The sequence below is a fragment of the Aythya fuligula genome, chromosome 2 (genome assembly GCF_009819795.1).
Source record: "Aythya fuligula isolate bAytFul2 chromosome 2, bAytFul2.pri, whole genome shotgun sequence".
Taxonomy (NCBI): Eukaryota; Metazoa; Chordata; class Aves; order Anseriformes; family Anatidae; genus Aythya; species Aythya fuligula.
Genome location: NC_045560.1, coordinates 97,234,335 through 97,250,847, shown reverse-complemented (window position 1 = coordinate 97,250,847; position 16,513 = coordinate 97,234,335). Strand labels below are relative to the sequence as shown.

Here is a 16,513-nt window from a genome sequence, read left to right as displayed (position 1 = left end):
TTGTTATCAGCTTCTAATTCAGAACATGTTTGTGTACTGTTCATGTATTTTTTCCATTCACATAATAACAGTAGTTCAGCAAATAAGGATGTTCTGACAACCTTATTTACCATTTCTTGTGGTCAATCATGTTCAGGGTTGATACCTTGGGTACAATGATACCTCTGTGGTACCCTCAGGGGCATCTGAGCTACTTGAAGGCAGTGGATCCTATCATCAGGTACGATTGCACATCAGGGGTCCATATATAGCAGCATGGTGGGGTTGTGAAAACCACAGTAGTTCATAGTGTGAAGGACGAAATAGCACAAATAAGCCACCAACAAAAATGTCAGGCAAACCCATTTTCCTGAGTACACTTTTCCTGGCAAGCTTTTCAGACTCCACCATTGCTGAGTTATTTTGGTACAGCAACTCTTTCCTAACCTACTTTTCTGGGGTGGCCAGGACCTTTAAATTTGTTAGTCAACCAGCTGCAGCCCTAAGAAAGAGTTTTTGTAATTACTGCTTGCCAGCTCTTTCTTTGCTAGTTGGGAAGTGTCTGTCTTGTTAACATTCACCTCTCTGCATTTGGGCTTTTTTCACTGGAAAGAGGAGAGCTCTTGCATTAATGCCTTAGGAAAAGGCAACATTGTGAGCTCTGGGAGCTTAAGAACACAGAAGTTATGAGGCAAATGTAAGGGTTTGTTCTTTTTTATTTGCCTTCATGTTTTGGAAGGTTTAAGGCTCACTTTTTCAGGAGTTTGTAGCACTGAGGTGAGAAACTTCTGGGATTTGTTTGGTTTTGTTTGCAGTGTGTTTTTTTTTTTTTTTCCATATGTTGTCATGAATCATGTCAGGATATGATTCTGATTTATTTACCTTTTTCCTAAAACAGTGCTAGTACTCAACGTGAAATTTAGCATTTATACATCTGTGTGCCAGATTAAACAGTGACAACTGTCAGGTACCACAACAGGAACTAAACACTTCCACTTAAATTTTTGTGAATTTCCACATTGGTTTTGAGAGCACAATTTGCTCCTGCCAGTTTTGTGTGAGCTGTGTGTGTTTATATATATGTGTTTTTTTTAATGGTTAGAAGGGTGTAGTGGATCAGCTTTACATTAATAAACTCACTTCGAAATGAAGAAAAAGTAGGTCAAACATTATAAGCTCTGTTTGACTTAGTACCTGTATATATGAGTAACCCTATGCTCTCTACAGCTTTGGCTCTTTGTTCTACAGGCAGTCCTGTGTGGAGAAGGAACATTGAGAGGACACAGTCTTCACCTTGCTTCCAAAGTACCATTTCAGTTTAAAACTTGCTTTTTTTAATGTGCTTTGCTTCACCTCAGAGGTACAACTAAGCAGTCACTTTCACTATTGTTTCATCTCTCTATTTTCCCTACCTTTCTGGTTTGTCTCTCTTTCATTTTCTAAAACAGTTTGCCGCTTACCTTCCCATGGCCAGCAGAAAAATGAAAGTGCACCACTTGTGCATACTAAAGCATAAGCCAGTATTGCACCATTTCTCCCACTGCTCAAGAAGGTGCAGTTCTGTCTGCCCTCATACAGGGATCTTTGCTATGTGTATCGTTCACTTGCTCTAATTTTTATTGTTTTGTCAGATCTTAATGTTCTTCCGAGTCTTAACATTGATATGTTATAAAACAAAGTTCCTACATTGTAGGAAGTCTAGCGGTTGACTTTGTATGATGTAGCTACCCTTTTTTGTATTATAAAATTCTGGGGTTATCAGGCTTGAAAAGAAAAGACAAGTATTCCTTACAGGCCTTTTCCTTTAATATAAGACAAAAACTTTGGGTTTACCCCAAATCCAGTTCCAAGTAGTTAGTTAGTACTGAGGATTGAAAGTGATCTCCACGATAGTTTGATGGTTACATGAGCTTTACAATGGAGAGGCTGCTGGTAGAATGAGGGACTATACATATGGAATAATGTGCTTAGTACTTAAAAAATAATCTTTATTATAACTTAAATGTGATAGGAAATAAGGTGAGTACAAATGCCACAAAACTAAAGGCAAAAAAAAAAAAAAAAGTCAGTACAAAAGAACACCTTGGAAGAATTCAGCTGATGGGACAAGTGTGATACAAAACCCAGAACATGGTTGTTTCACCTTCTGTATAAAGAGTCTCTATCCCTCAGTAAACAAGTAAGCATTTTGAACTGTACAAAATGTACTTTTTTAATTAAAGGAAGAATATATATATTTATAAATATACAGATATGTACATTGTTGTAACATTCACAGTTAAAAAAAAAAAAAAAAAAAAAAAACAAAAACCAACAACAAAACCCAAAACAAACTCTGCCTGCCAATGTGTTTGGCGCACAAGGCTTCCTTTTGATGTGAATTGTTTGCAATCTTTTCTATGTAGTCTATGCAAATTTGGATACTTTAATTGACATCTAAATAGCATTTCATGCATAATGAACACAGTACAGGAACACTCTTCTGTTAAATCCTATTTACCTCCTCTGTTATCTTAAGGCTTATAATCAACAGCTTGAAGCACTGTCTTTCTTTCTTGCAGTGAAGGGAGCAAATGCATTCAGTTCACACTGTTTATTACTGCTTCCAAGGTCCACTTTAGTTTGTTCCAGTTCTTTATATTGAAATCGCTCTATAGAAGCTATCCTCTGCTAATTAGAGTGTATGAAATCCAATCCTGCTTGCAACTTGCAGGACAGAATGGCTGTGGGGACTTGTGCAATTAGCTGTACTCACTACTTCTTGGAAATAAATAAATGCACTTTACCTTTTCATTTAGTTTTTCAAAACCTACGTGGTTGTTTGATCCCCCTCACAAATCTCTGGATTAATAATGGTTCGTTGCTGGAGGGCGAGAGAAAGGAAATAAAAGACCAGTAGGGGCATTTAGAATGAGTCACTAAAGTGACACCTTCAGGGGTTTACATCACACTGTTTCTGAAGGCAAAACTTAAAAAAAAACTTGCTCTATATTTCAGGACTGAGACAGCAAAGTGGCGTTGTAGGCCACTGGAGTGTTGCTGGGGACACTGTGAGGCAGGATGTGCTTGGCTCGGAGTTGCAGAGAAAGCTGCTTTGTAGTTCTGCTCAGGTAGCCTCCTACTAGTCCATTTCAGATATACATCACGTCTCAAGCTTTCACAACAACTTCAAGAAAGTAAATATAATACCTGGTAAAATATATGAAGATGCCAGATTCTAAAAACCCACAGAAGTTTGCTGAATAACTGCAATTACATTACTACAAATCAGTCAAGAAAGTATGGTTCCTCAGCATCCAACTGTTCCATCATAAGCTGCGAAGAGGAGCCACTAGGAACTCTTCAGCTGGATTTTAGATTTTGCTTTTCCTCAAAGATGTGAATTGCTACATTTTGGGACATTCTCACAGAGTTCTTCAAAGTATTCCTTCTACTTCACATGCTAAATTACTTCACAACTGTTAAGCTCAGGCAGATTCTTTTTCCGCCTAAAAACCTGTGGCAGCTTCAGTTCCACGTCGACTTCCAACTTTGACAAATTCCCGGGGGAATTTGTCCAGCTGTTCGTATGCCAGTCTCCCATCTTCACCTGAACACAAAACGTTAAAGCATAATAGCATGCTGTATCATTGCCATACAACATTTAAACTACTGGATTCTCTCCTGTTAGAATATACTGACTGCTTTCCCTTCTTAAAATTTGTTATATTGTCGAAGGCAACTTCAGAAATTAATTGGAAAAATTAAGTGTGATTCTCAAGGTGTTACTTAAGGGTTACTTGGAAAAAATAATGTTCAAATTACTCCTTAATTTGCTCTTCTCATTTGCTGATTTTATTCAGAGCAAAACAGAAGCAGCTGTCGCTTGTATGATTAGATGGCAGTATCTGTAAACTTGTCTTACTAAATGACCTACAGTGCTCAGCTGCAGCTGCAATGTGCTTGAGGCGGATGTTGTTTATCTGCTTCTAATTTAGACAATATAAAGTTTATCCACTTCTCGCTTCCTGGCACTTTAAAGAAGCGGCTCTAACCACATCTCCATATGAGACGTGGGACACAGATGCTGCTCTTCTACATCAGCACAGCATTTCTGGGTTAGCAATCGCTGCATCACTGCTGCTTGTGGAACTAACAGGGCATCCAACACAATCACAGTACCTATGTGATCTCCAGGATGAATGTGAAAGGAGGCTGTGGTATACCTCAGGGAGACATCAGTTAGGATATAAGGAGGTATAAAAACAGGCCAGTCACTCTCTTTCCTTGTACAGTTTTCCATAATAAATGTGTTGAATGGAATATTTAATCTTGTTTTTCAAATTAACTATGAAGTATTTCTTTTGTCAACTTCTCCTTTGCTATTTTTCCTTTTCTACTTCTTCCTCCAGAGTCAGCTCAATTTCTTTCATTTTGCTTCATTTTCATGATTTCCAGAATGAACAATTTATAAGAACATATATTTTAAACTTGTTTAAGTTTCTAGGTAACACATTTTTTCATTTTAGAATCTCGCACTTGTGTCTTGCAGGCATCTTACATGCTGCTCAGTCAAAAAAGAAAATGAAGTACTGCTCTAAAGCAGGCAACTCACCAAGTGAGAGCAGGGTTTCAGATGCAACTTTCCTGATGTCTTCATTGTCAGACTGGCAGAGCGTGACCAGCATTTTAATACTCTCAGTAGCCTGGAAATTGGAAAGAGAACCATATTAACACTGCATATTACACTGTGTTTTAATTTAAGAATGTTGTGTAGGATTGTTTATACCTCTGCGTTTCCTTTCCCACTCTCTATGCATATGCAAATGCCATCTTGCATCCTTGGGCTCATCTTAAAAAGGTTCGCCAGACACTGGTACAGACCAAACTTCATGATAGCATCCCCACCCCCCTGCTTTCTCCCTCTTCATGTAGGATGAGGTCTCTTGCTCCACCAACTTTAGCCAGGAAATTGTGTAGGGTAAGCTGCTGGAGCACCAAGCTCTGCGTGTTCACCTTTTTTCCAGCACCAACAGGGGAACCTCCATGTTTCAAGCCTCATGCCTAGAGGATGTCCTTGTTGGGAACACGGGGAATGCAGTTTTTAGGGGTTCCCCTGAGGATGGGCATCTAGGAGAAGGCATATTTTCTACTGTCAGTGCAAACTAAATTTTCTACCCTATGCTCTATAACCGTAAGTATCACTGAGCAGCCACATCTGACACTTCTGGCTGGGTGAGAGGCTATGGAACAAGGCCATAAATGTGCCAAGGTACGAGCATGGCAGTGGAAAGAATGGGAGAGAGGCAACAAGGGGATGTTTCACACTGAGCATGGCAAGCCTGGAGGTCTGAAAAGCCTGTTCTCACCAGCGTAACTGTGTCTATAGCAACATTTTGGCCGGCCAGCCAAGTCATTTGAGTATTTCTGTAGGCTCCTCACTGGCACTAGTGCTGACCAATGTTTCCACATTTTTGCCATTTCTCTGTTCTTTGGGGAAGAAAGCAAGGAAGCCATTTTGCCACTTCTCTGTTCTGCTCTGTGACAAAAATGTTAGGCCTTCAGAGAGTGCATCTGTCACGGTGTCTCTAGACATGATATTTAATATGACAGGAATAGTGCTGAGTGAAAGGGAAGGCCAGGTGGCATGCCATGTGGAAGAAGCTCTGAGCTACGGTCAGTGTCTGTGTTGATCCAAGGGCCATGGATGGGTTCTGCAATGCTCCCAATCAAGACTTATCTACCACAGCCCTTAGATCTCATCAACCTGTATTGAACCTAGATACCTGTGCTTGACTAAAGGCAAGTCTGCACTGACTGCATAGTGGTGACTGCACCTTTATACTGAAGTTAATGATGGAGCCAAGCAACACAGAGCGTGCTGTGGTCTGCAAAACCCCTTGGAGATGCAGGCTGGCACCTTGCATGCTCACTCTGATTTCCGTGCTGAGGATGAGACTGCAATTGGGTTAGCTCATCTACATGGGTGGTAGGCACCCATCAGCTGTAGCCTTCACAGGTAGTAATATCTTCTAGGAAGGCTTCACCTTTTTTTTTTTTTTTTTTTTTATGAAGATCCCAGAAGATGGAGGTCTGTTCCCTGAGCAGTATTTTTCCCAGTAATTGCAAATAAAAATAAATAAATAAATTCTCACTGTTCAAGATGCACTGAGACACACTGCTCAAGTTTTATTTCTGGTTCCCATTTCCACCTCTACTCTTAGTCTGCCTTCTCCTGAGAGATCAAAAAGCACCACTGCACCCTGTATGCATCAGAGATGCAATGCTCCTTATCCTCGCCTCTGAGAGACTCCTGATAGCATCTTGCTCAAGAAAAATAGTTTTTCACATATGCTCAATATCAGATTATATATTGGACAGTATCAGTTCTGGCAGTTGCTATTGCAATTTCTATTTTGTTGTTTGCACCTCTCAGTTGTCCTTTTGTTAAAGCAACACCAAGTGCCACAACCGAATCCCTTGTCTCTTACCTTGAGGTATCTTAGAGCCAGGCAAGCTGCCTTCTGCAGCTGGAGGTTGGGCTGGGTTAGGGCTTCACAGTAATAAATCAAGGCCTGGAAACAGATAAAGAAGAGTAACCATGAAAATGTGGCTGTGTGGGGCAGCAGTCTGGAGGCATTGCTACCCTGATGGACAGAGAGGGCTGGCTGCCCTTCTTCTGACAGTGTGCACGTGGGACCAAGACACAGCCCTGGTTGCAGGCAAGGTGATGGGTAACTCCCTACAGGGGCTCCAGGCCAGGCCACTCATTATGGCTCCTTGGGAGTGTGTTGTCTTGGGCCAGTTTTTGATGAGTAAACATTCACATCCATGAGAAGCACAGTCTGGCACCCCTGAGGGCCTTTCTACCATGAGTCGGTAAAGAGCAAGTGGGACCTGAGGTCTGAACAGCCCAGGAGCTGACCCTTGAGTTGGTCTTTCTAATGTAGGGGTAGTGAAGAAAAGGCTGAGATGGGACTCAGCCCAAGGGACTGAAAGAATCTATTACAAGGTTGGAAAGAGCTGCTAGACCACTATACTCCTTGACCCTAAAAATTACTAACTTGCTGAGCAAAAAAAAAAGCATGAGCAGCTGAACTTGTTGGCAGCTGGGTGCATAATGCCTTCATACAAGGCACTTTGTGGTCTTTCCCATAGGCTGTGAACCAGCTATCAGCTACATACATCTGTTCCAGGAAAAGGTTGTTTTTCCCCGAGATGCTGCCTCCATGAACATGGAAGTTGGAAGGATGGCATGAGATATCAATAGGCTGCAAAAATGGAAAATGAAGTAGGAAGGCAAGAAAAATTGGACTGGAGTGACAGAGAAGAGCAGCAAAGGGTGAGCTCCCTTTTTCTCTTCCCTGTGTCTTCCTTCTGCCACCTTTCCTCCTCCAACTGCCCTCTCTGTCACTTTCTCCTTACAAGAAGATAGTAGAGAAAGGTCTGCCACGAACAGGTAGAAATCAACCCCTAATTCCTTCTTATGCCTCTTCTCCCATCTCTTTAATTTCCGTGTTTAACCTGGCCCTGCTTGTTGCCTTCAGCATCTGTGCTAGACTCTAGTCTTAGGTGGAAGATCCCATAGATGCCAGACTCCTTTGGGAAAAAAAAAAACAAAAACAAAAACAAAAACAACCCTGAAACCTATGTCCTTGTGCATTGATGATGCTGGAGTCTTGCCATGAAGCCAAGTCTGAGACAGGACAGCAGAAATGTTGGAGTGTGGAAGACAGATGGAGACTGCAGCATTTGCTAAGTATGTGCACAATTTTGGTTTGGTACCTGTTTAGTATAATGACAGGTAGAAGCAGACTGACATAATGACAGAAATAAACCTGCCTATTTGCAGAAGAATTAGGTGGGAAATCCCTCTGGATCAGTTTAAATCACGCTTGGAGCAATTATTTTATATATGTAGGCATTTGAGACACACGAGGAGAAAAAAAAATCATGATTATACTGGTCCCTTGTGTGATCGGTGATTTTCTGCCACTTACCTTCTCCCTGAAGTGCTTGTTTTCTGCAGTAGCTGTCAGAAGTGACGCCACAGTCTCACTGACTTCATTTTTATTTTCATTGAGAAGTAAAGCCAAAGCTCTCAGAACTTCTTGCTGTGGTGGGAGGTTATTGGAATTTATTTTGGCCACGTTTTGATGCAGTTTTCCATCTTTCACAGACTGCAGCATCTGAACCACAGAGGCTAGAAGTGCAAGAGGAAGGTCTTTGTTACTATTTTTATCCTTTCAGTATTTCAGACTGTTCCTTTCCCCACCATAAATCCTCAGTTTTTACTACACACACAAAATACAGATGAAAAATCCTCATGTGAGCATTGCAGCATTGTGGTGTGTCTGCACAGGGAACTGTCTGGGCTTTAGTTTAGGATGGTTTCTCTGACATTCTTAAAGGAGGGTATGAATAGGTGGGCTAGATGCAATGCTATGGCACTTAAATCCTCACCAGAACATGGGAAACCCAATATCCTAGCTAATGTATTGACTTCCAGGGCATCTTTGTGAGAGTTTTTCCTAGGAGACTGATGTCTCCCATCAAAAGCCAAGGCTAATGTGTTTCAGGAGTGAGCTGAAGTGCCTTTTTCCTTCCAGGCTTTTGAGAAAAAGCTCTCCAGTGTGCCCAAATAAAAGGGAAAACTAGGCAAGGTTCCTCAAACTGCCTCTCAACTTGAAAAGAGGAACACCTGGCTTGCCAGGAATTACAGTCTACACTTCCTTGCCCCCTTTCGTCTCTCTTTTCTAAAATCACCCTCAGGCCTGAACTGTTTTGTGCTGAGCACAGAAGGATGTCAACGTATTTATTCCCTGCTAGACGCTGTATTTTGTATACCCTACCTTCTTTCGCAAGCTGCAGCAAGTAGCTTCCGAGATCATTAACACTGTGGCTTGCAAAGTAGTTGTAATACTGAAAGACGGTGATGATCTCCGAGGACATGGTGGAGTAGAGGACGGGCTCCGTCCGGTCCAGGATCTGAGATACCAGGATGCGGAAAACTGCAGGCAGCCAGGGACAAAAGGACGGGTTAGTGAGAACAAAGCTGCTGGCATTCTTGCCTGAGTGTGTGGCATACAGAAAGCTAGCCTCAGACACTGTCCTGGAGAGCAGCAGGGCAGGAATCACTGCCCTGGATGAGCACATGCCCACCTCTGAGCAAGTTACCCCTGTTCCAGCCTAGGGAGAGCTGGTCAACATAGCTGGAGCTTGAGATGTGATACATACCACCCCAAACAGCAACCTATCATCAGGTAGACATACTTGAATGCGTATAAATTTCATCCTAGTGAAATGTAATGGGGCATGGACAAAAATAGGATTAAGTGAGAGGATACCTATGTCATGGTATCACTTACAAATCTGTATTTGGGAATATGCTTTCCTATTACCTGATAAACCTTAAAATGATGTTTTCACCCTTTTCTCCTATTCTGATCTGATTATTTCAGGCCTAAACTGTTTCAAGAGTCTTTGCATTGATTTTCAAATGAGATCTTGGAGCCATGCCCAAACAGACCTCAAGGGGTTGGAAAAGAAAGCACTGACAGCTGAGTAAAGCCCAGTACAGAACTGTTCTCCATTTTGGTGACAGATAACTTTTTTTTTTTTTTTTTTTTTTTTCCCAGCAGGTGGTACCTGTTTCTGCAAGCCCTGGACATTCCTCATTCACAGTGGTGGCAAAATTAATATCCAGCTGCTTCATCATCTTGTCTGCAGATGTGTGATACACTCCTGAAGGACCAGTACATTTCATCCAGAAAGCCAGCAGCGACAGCTTCTTGTGGAACTCTGGGATTGCTGCAGGAGAAAACAAAATGAACCATGAAACACAGCTGTGCTGGGAGCACTGTCATCCTAAATAGAAAAGGTGATAGGAGTGGAGGAAATCCACCCCATCCCACTGGTAGATCACCTTGTGTCTTTACCTTCACAGAGAGTGGTCACATGCTGACCCCAAGTTTGTAATGCATTGTCTCCTTTTCCCACAAGAATATGTGAGAAAATGTGCTCCTGATCTAGTTCTGGGCACTGATGTCTCATCCTTTTAAATACCGTGAAATATGAGGGGAAATACTAGGGAATAAAAATGGTCTGCATGAGGCTGGCCCTTGTCCCAGCGTTGCTCTATGGCCTTGGGTAAGTCACTCAATTTTACCTTAATTTTCTGATGAAGTAAATACACCGTGGTATATTTACCCACCCTGCCAGAGTGCTTATGAGGGTGAATAACTAAGTGTTTGCCAGACTCTTCCAAGGTATTAAAATAAATGCAAGAACAACAAAAATATCTAAATAGTTCTCCACAGAGATGGCTAAAAATAGTCTTTGGGATAAACCGTTTGAGGAATTGTATTATGACTTTGATGGAACAAGGCAGATCCAATCTTTCCTCAGGAAAGAGAGGTGAAGGTCAAATTTGGCTCTACAGAGGTGGCAGCATCCCCACCCCACTGCAGCAATTACCCCTGCATATCAAGCAGGATGTTTATTTCTGGATAGCAGTGCTTAAGACAGAGTAAGATCAACTTTGGTGACTGCTGCTTCTGTTTGTAGCTGTGAGATGTCCCTTGCTGTGGTGGCATTTCCTACAGTCACAGCAAGCTCTGTGCAGCGATTATTTCCGCAGGCACACATGCCCAAACAAAGCCTTTCCAGAGGAAATCCCGACTTGTCTCTTACCGTCGGTAAGGGAGGTGATGTTTCCCAAGTTCTCAGTGCTGATCTCTGCAATGTTCTCCATCACAAGGATCTGCCTAGACAGCTTATCCAGGAGGTCTCTTGCCACAAATGGTGTTTTGCTGGAGAACACAATTTGCTGATGGAGACAAGTGGGAAAGGAAGAACAGGAGTCATTGAAACCTCAGAACAAAACCTCCAAAACACCTGCTACCTGAAGAAGTGCAAAGGCAAACTCATTGCCTGGATTAATAGGATCTCCTTAATCTCAAACATTTCTGATTTCTGTGGTATTTTATGGTCCTGGTTGATGTGCACTGTCACTTCTACTTTAAACATCTGTGTCCAGATCCAGACATCTGAGTACCCATTTGCATAATTTCTGATTTATACACTCTGGTAAGCTAAGGGAATCTGTCATCATAAAGCTTAAAGCCGGAAAGAATTATTAGTCTGATTTTCACACAGCATAGGCCATGGACTTCCAGGACATACCTGCCTGGAGGCAAGCCACAGGTTGCTCTTTCTCTGTTCTGTTTCAGCTCCGATCACCTACCCTGCTGCCTGCATTTGCTTGGTGTTTTCCCCTGGGCTTGGTATTTTCTCCCTGCTGCTGACACCTGCATTTTCTTCAGCAGTCCATTTCAGTATCATTCATACAGAATCTGGACAAAGCTCAAGCCTGCCTCCCCCAGCTGCATATTTACAGCATGCTCTTGTATTTAAGCCAAAACCGCCCTTTTTCTCATTCTTGTGGGTCAGCAGAGTGTCCAGCTCAGCAGTAAGGGTACTGGAATCAGGATTGCTCTGTGTTGCTTCAGTGGGCTTTTTGGGGGAAAACAAAAACAAAAACAAAAACAAAAAAACTAATTATATCTAAGGTTGAAGAGTCAAATAATTGTAAAGAGAAGTTGTGATACATTTTGATTCAGCAACAAAACCCTGATGCCCACACTTGCTAGAGTGTCTTGCTGGAGGTTTAAGATCACATTGTGCTTAGGTTCTGAAAAACCCTGCTAAAAGGCTGTGCTAGTTAGTCTCGAGTATGAATGGATGATTTTGATCTCCCAGAGGCACTGCTATGTGCTGCCTTTGCTGTGGTGTGGACTTTGCGTGCAGATGATTTAGAGCAGATTCTTCTCCCCCTCATGCTGCAGAAATGGTTTTGCTTTTGAGTGCTGCAGCACTGCCCTGGGCTGGGTCAGCCAGGGGGGGCACAGGCTCCTCCTTTACTACTGAAAACCTGAGATACCTGAACTGGGGAGCAACCTCCTGGCCAGGAGCATCCCCTGGTGAAGCCAGCAGAGGTTCCTTGCCCAGAGCAGTGCCTGCCCCTGCCTTCTGCTGATCTGCACCAGCAGCACCTGCTGTGTGCCCCGTGGTTTGCTTATCAGCTCTGCTCCAAGCTCTGAGCCCGGGACTGAAACAACAGGAGCTGTTGTGGTACCTGGATGAGCTGCGTGCAATACTGCAGGTGCTTAACTATGGTGATGTCGAGGCTGTCGTTCCCCGTGGTGAGTGGCAGAGGGCTGCCGGCAACGCTGGTGCCGACACCTGTGTCCTCGGTGAGGGCTTCGCTGAGGTGGCCCCTGGCTTCGGGGTGCTCCGGCCTGTAACTGCGGAGGGAGGAGGAGGTCAGTGGGGGCCGGCGGCTGCCGCGGCAGACAGACACAGGCTCACGCAGCAAAACGGGCAACGAGCACAGGAGAAGAGCCGAAAGCAGCGCGCTGGGACCACACAGCCCTCGGAAAGCCAGAAACCTGGTGCTGAAGACATCATGTCACACGTGAGCAGTGGTGCCCGGGTGCAGAGCCAGGTGGGGACAGGTCGCTTCGGCGGTGCTCCTGGCTCGTTTGCCTTGAGCAATGCCAAGTGAGGCTCTTTAACCTGCGGCTGCTGTCGCACGTTGGTGCAGAGCCCAGGAGAAAACACCCTTCTGCTGATAAATCATCTCCCCCGCTGGCCAGGATGAAGCAGCATTACAGCTCGTGCCACCTCAAGCACTGAGCTGCTGAGAGCGGATCGAGGCTATTGGCACCTCCCGGTGCCAAATTTAGGACTCATTGCAAAAAGAAAGGAAAACCACTGCTGGAGTAAGAGACATGATGTTTTCATAGGCCGTTTTAGGCACACTGTGTACAGCTTAGTTTGCCAGTAGTTTCTGTAAGAAGGTCAAGCTATTCTCACTGTGTTTTAAATCATTATTTCCAACTTTGTCGTGTACAAATGATCCTCCCTGTGTTTAAATGCAAAGCCCAAGGTCAGTCCCCAGACTGCAAGCGTGCTTGGCTGCAAGTTCAGAAGTGTCAGCACTTGTGATCTTTGCACTGAGTCACACACGCATCTAAAAATGGAAGCAGGAATCCACGCTTTCTGGGGATCAGCCCGAGGGGAAAAAAATGGGATTTTAACTTCTACTTTAAGATAAAGATTTTAGTTAGCTTCCAAGTCAGCTTATCAGTAACTTAAATTTCCTCTGCTTAAGTTGAACTTAGGCTGAAGCGCCTGGTTAAAGCCAGATCTTAAATCCATGCAGACTGAACTGAGCTCAGAGTGCCAGTGTAGCAAGCAGCATGATTTTCCAAGTTTTTCTTCCCACCAAGTCTTAGTCTGGAGGGAGACAGCACAGTGAGATGGATGGGAACCGAACGGTCATTGCTTGTTTGTGCTCAAAACTGTTTTGAATAGGCCATGATAAGATGTGAGAAGTATCACTCCCTTGTTAGAAAGCATGGGATTTTAGGCAACCAAGTTAGAATTTTCCTTTTTTTCCATGTCTAGTGCCACACATGTGCCTGTTGGGCTTCGTGTCAGTGCCGAGGATGCAAACATGCTTTTAGGATTTAATGATTGAAACACAGCATCTTACAGTCACACAACAATGGCAAACCACGACACAAAACAATACAGCTTTTTTTTTTTTTTTTTTTTTTTTTTTTTTTTTTTTTTTTTTTCTTTTTCCCTCAGAAAGACCAGAAGTGATGAAAGAAGGGCAGGTAACACGCAGGGCCATGGACAGAGTACCAGTCATCACTCTTACATTCCAAAGGAAACCTACACCATGCTGCTTAAATCTGGCCCTGTGTTATTGTTATTGACAAGCTTAATCCACTGCAAAGACTCATTCGGCTAGAGAGAAAAGACAAAGGGAGGGGGGGGAAAAACCACAGAGGAATTAGTAATTACATCCAAGGAAAACCAGGTCCAAACCTATGTCAAGGAAGAGGCTCTGCCAGTATTGATGTCAGCTTAATTTAATTCACCCATATGTTTGGGGGGAGTGGGGGCAGATTGTGCATATTTGAACAGGAAGAAAATGATCCTGGAAACTAAAGGTTTGGTACACAGCAGCCACAGGAAACCCTCTGACCCTATAAACTCCTCAAGGATTAGTCGGTCTTCCTTGAATAATGTGTGCACCGGGATCCTCTGTTAGTGACAAAGAGCTAGGGTATCAGTTTGGCGTAAGCATAGCTGGCACTTACTACAAACTTACCTATTCTTCTCAATCTCAGTGTCTGAAAATACTGAGTCTGCACCTCCTCCACCATTACAAACCTCCTCACCACCACCATCCTCATCATCAAAGTCAGAGGTGTTCAGGAAATCAAAGCTTTCTAAAGCACTTTCAACTGTTAGACTTAAACTGGAGGACCTGCTTCGGGTTACTGCTGGCTTGCACTGCAAAGGCAGAACGAACCAATGAAAACCCCAGATATTAGCTACTACTGAAAGAAAAATAAATAAATAAATGATAAAGCTTAAAACTTTAAAATTCTTCATTTTATTTTTTAAACTTCATTTTATTGGGTATTTCACTTCAAATCTTCATATTCATAGCATACACAATCAATGCCTGAGAACTGGAAAACCCTTCCCTTCCTCCTCCCCTCCCCATCCTACCCCCTCTCTTCCCCAAAGGAAAACCCTCAAAGGCGAGATTTGGTGTGTTTTATAGAAACAAGGAGTACATCTCGAGTCCAAGTGATGCAGCTTTCAGCATCTTCCAGAAGGAGAGACGGTAGTTAATGCGTTGAAAGGTGAAAAGGAAAGGCACATTCCGTAATTTCTGTTACAGGTACAGGAGCTGAGTTATATGTATATATCCAATGGCACTATTGAATTTGTTCCAGATGCAGCTCTAGTGGAGCTTAGCCAGGAATGAATTTGGTCTCATATCTGCAGATGGATGAGAAGACCTTTGTGGCTGTTGAAGCCACGTGGCTTATCAAGGGAAAGGCAATCACACATCAGATGCCTGGGTGACAGAAAAAGGCAGTATTATAACCTGTGAATCAACAGCACCTAGAGAGGGGGGAAGCCATCCTATCTCACTGCTGGGAAAAAACGTGACTGCAGCCTTGCTGGTGCTGTGGGAAGTATCAAAGGCCCTGGTCCCATGTGGAGATTCATCCAGACATGCCCATACACTTGCTTCCAGGTCACCTTGCAGGAGCAAATGATGAGTCAGTAACTTGCGGGCTCAGCCTGTCGTTGGTTTGTGCAGTGACTTCTTACATCTTGAACCCCATGTGACTGACCAGAGACAGCCAGGAGCCAGCGGTGCAATTCCAGAGTTGCATCTTCCAGTCCCGAGTAACAGCCAGGACTTTGCTTCATCTTGTTAAAAAAAATCAAGTTGGCCTCCGAGTTCAGGCTCAGCTACCCCAGGCTTGGAGTTTTGTTTTTAATTTGTATGCACAAATTGTATGCTAGCATTTACAATACTCGATGCCCTAAACTGACCACACAGTCTTTAACTGATCAAACATACTCCATGGCACCTCTGTAGGTGTTGTATCCCACCTGCCCTGCAGCATGGATGGCTTCAGCTACTGTTCATTTTGGGGCTGGCAGTGCAGCTTCTTCAGGCAAGGGCAAACAGCGATATGTGGGCTTCTCATTTTCTGTGCCCATCTGACACGGCCAAGAGGGCTTTCTTCAGCTGCAGCTGGATTCCAGCTCCACCTTTTGGCACGGGGAGCCCAGCGCAGCTGCTGGGGATGCCGAGTGTTGTTTTGCAAGCTGGTCAATAGGCCACATGCAGAGAGTAGATCTGGAAGAAGTGGCCATCTCTGGTGTGCAGGATTTCTGTCTGCACGTCTGTCCTCCCTCTCCCCCCATCCCGTGTCCATCCCTTTGTAGCTTCTGATAAAAGGAATGTGAATGAACAGTCTCTGTTGTCCCTCTGATGTTTGGACAGCTGACCTCTTTTGTACAAGCTCCAGAGCAGTCACGATGTTAAAAAAATAATAGCAATGGTAGCTTTGCCTGCTTGAGCTTACTGGGGATATAGTGCAAAGATCAGGGGCTGCAGGTTGTCAGAAAAAAAAAACAACCCGGGGAAGTACCATACAGCTGCAAACACTGATGGAAACAAAAATGTTAACAAAGTTTTTTTTTTTCTTTTTTTTCTTTTTTTTTGGTAAAAAGATAAATGCTCCCCTCCTTTCTCTTCAGCCATGTTTCTAAGTGATGAGGTTTAAATGACTAGCAGACCAACTTGCATATGAATATGAAGCATTTGAAATGATTATTTCCCATATAATACTCTCTGCACAGTACTGCATCGTGAGTTATTATTCATGGGGGAGATATGAGTCACAGTGATTGGCAGTAAACATTATCAACACACATGCAAAACCCTCTACTTCTTTCTTCAACATATTCGAGTATAAAGACAGGATGTCTCTCACTTTAAAAATGGATGGGGAAAAAAGGAAAAGGCTTGCAAAAAAATGTAGGCAAGGTAGGAATGGCAATGTTCAGTGGGACTTGTATGTCTAAATCAGTTTGGCAATTTAGAAAATTCAGCTTCTACGGTTACAAGGCCTGATCCTCAGCTGGTATAGTTTTGCACAGCTCT

At 43.4% G+C, this 16,513-nt stretch overlaps 1 protein-coding gene across 2 annotated transcripts in view; it reads right to left on the bottom strand.

Annotated features, from left to right (window-relative positions):
* Nucleotides 1-2,771: 2,771 nt before the first annotated feature.
* Nucleotides 2,772-16,513, bottom strand: part of RIPOR2 (RHO family interacting cell polarization regulator 2) — a 46,717-nt gene continuing 32,975 nt past the window's right edge. The window contains exons 14-22 of one of the 2 annotated variants that reach the window (XM_032181836.1): nt 14,144-14,328; nt 12,095-12,263; nt 10,651-10,786; nt 9,607-9,768; nt 8,811-8,969; nt 7,959-8,161; nt 6,450-6,533; nt 4,574-4,664; nt 2,772-3,568 (exon numbers count right to left, since the gene is read on the bottom strand). In XM_032181836.1, the coding sequence (XP_032037727.1) occupies nt 3,468-3,568; nt 4,574-4,664; nt 6,450-6,533; nt 7,959-8,161; nt 8,811-8,969; nt 9,607-9,768; nt 10,651-10,786; nt 12,095-12,263; nt 14,144-14,328 (1,290 nt within the window). In that variant the 3' untranslated portion in view covers nt 2,772-3,467. Of the gene's footprint in view, nt 3,569-4,573; nt 4,665-6,449; nt 6,534-7,958; nt 8,162-8,810; nt 8,970-9,606; nt 9,769-10,650; nt 10,787-12,094; nt 12,264-13,614; nt 13,777-14,143; nt 14,329-16,513 lie in introns of those variants that run through there. The other variant, XM_032181837.1, reaches the window with a different exon arrangement.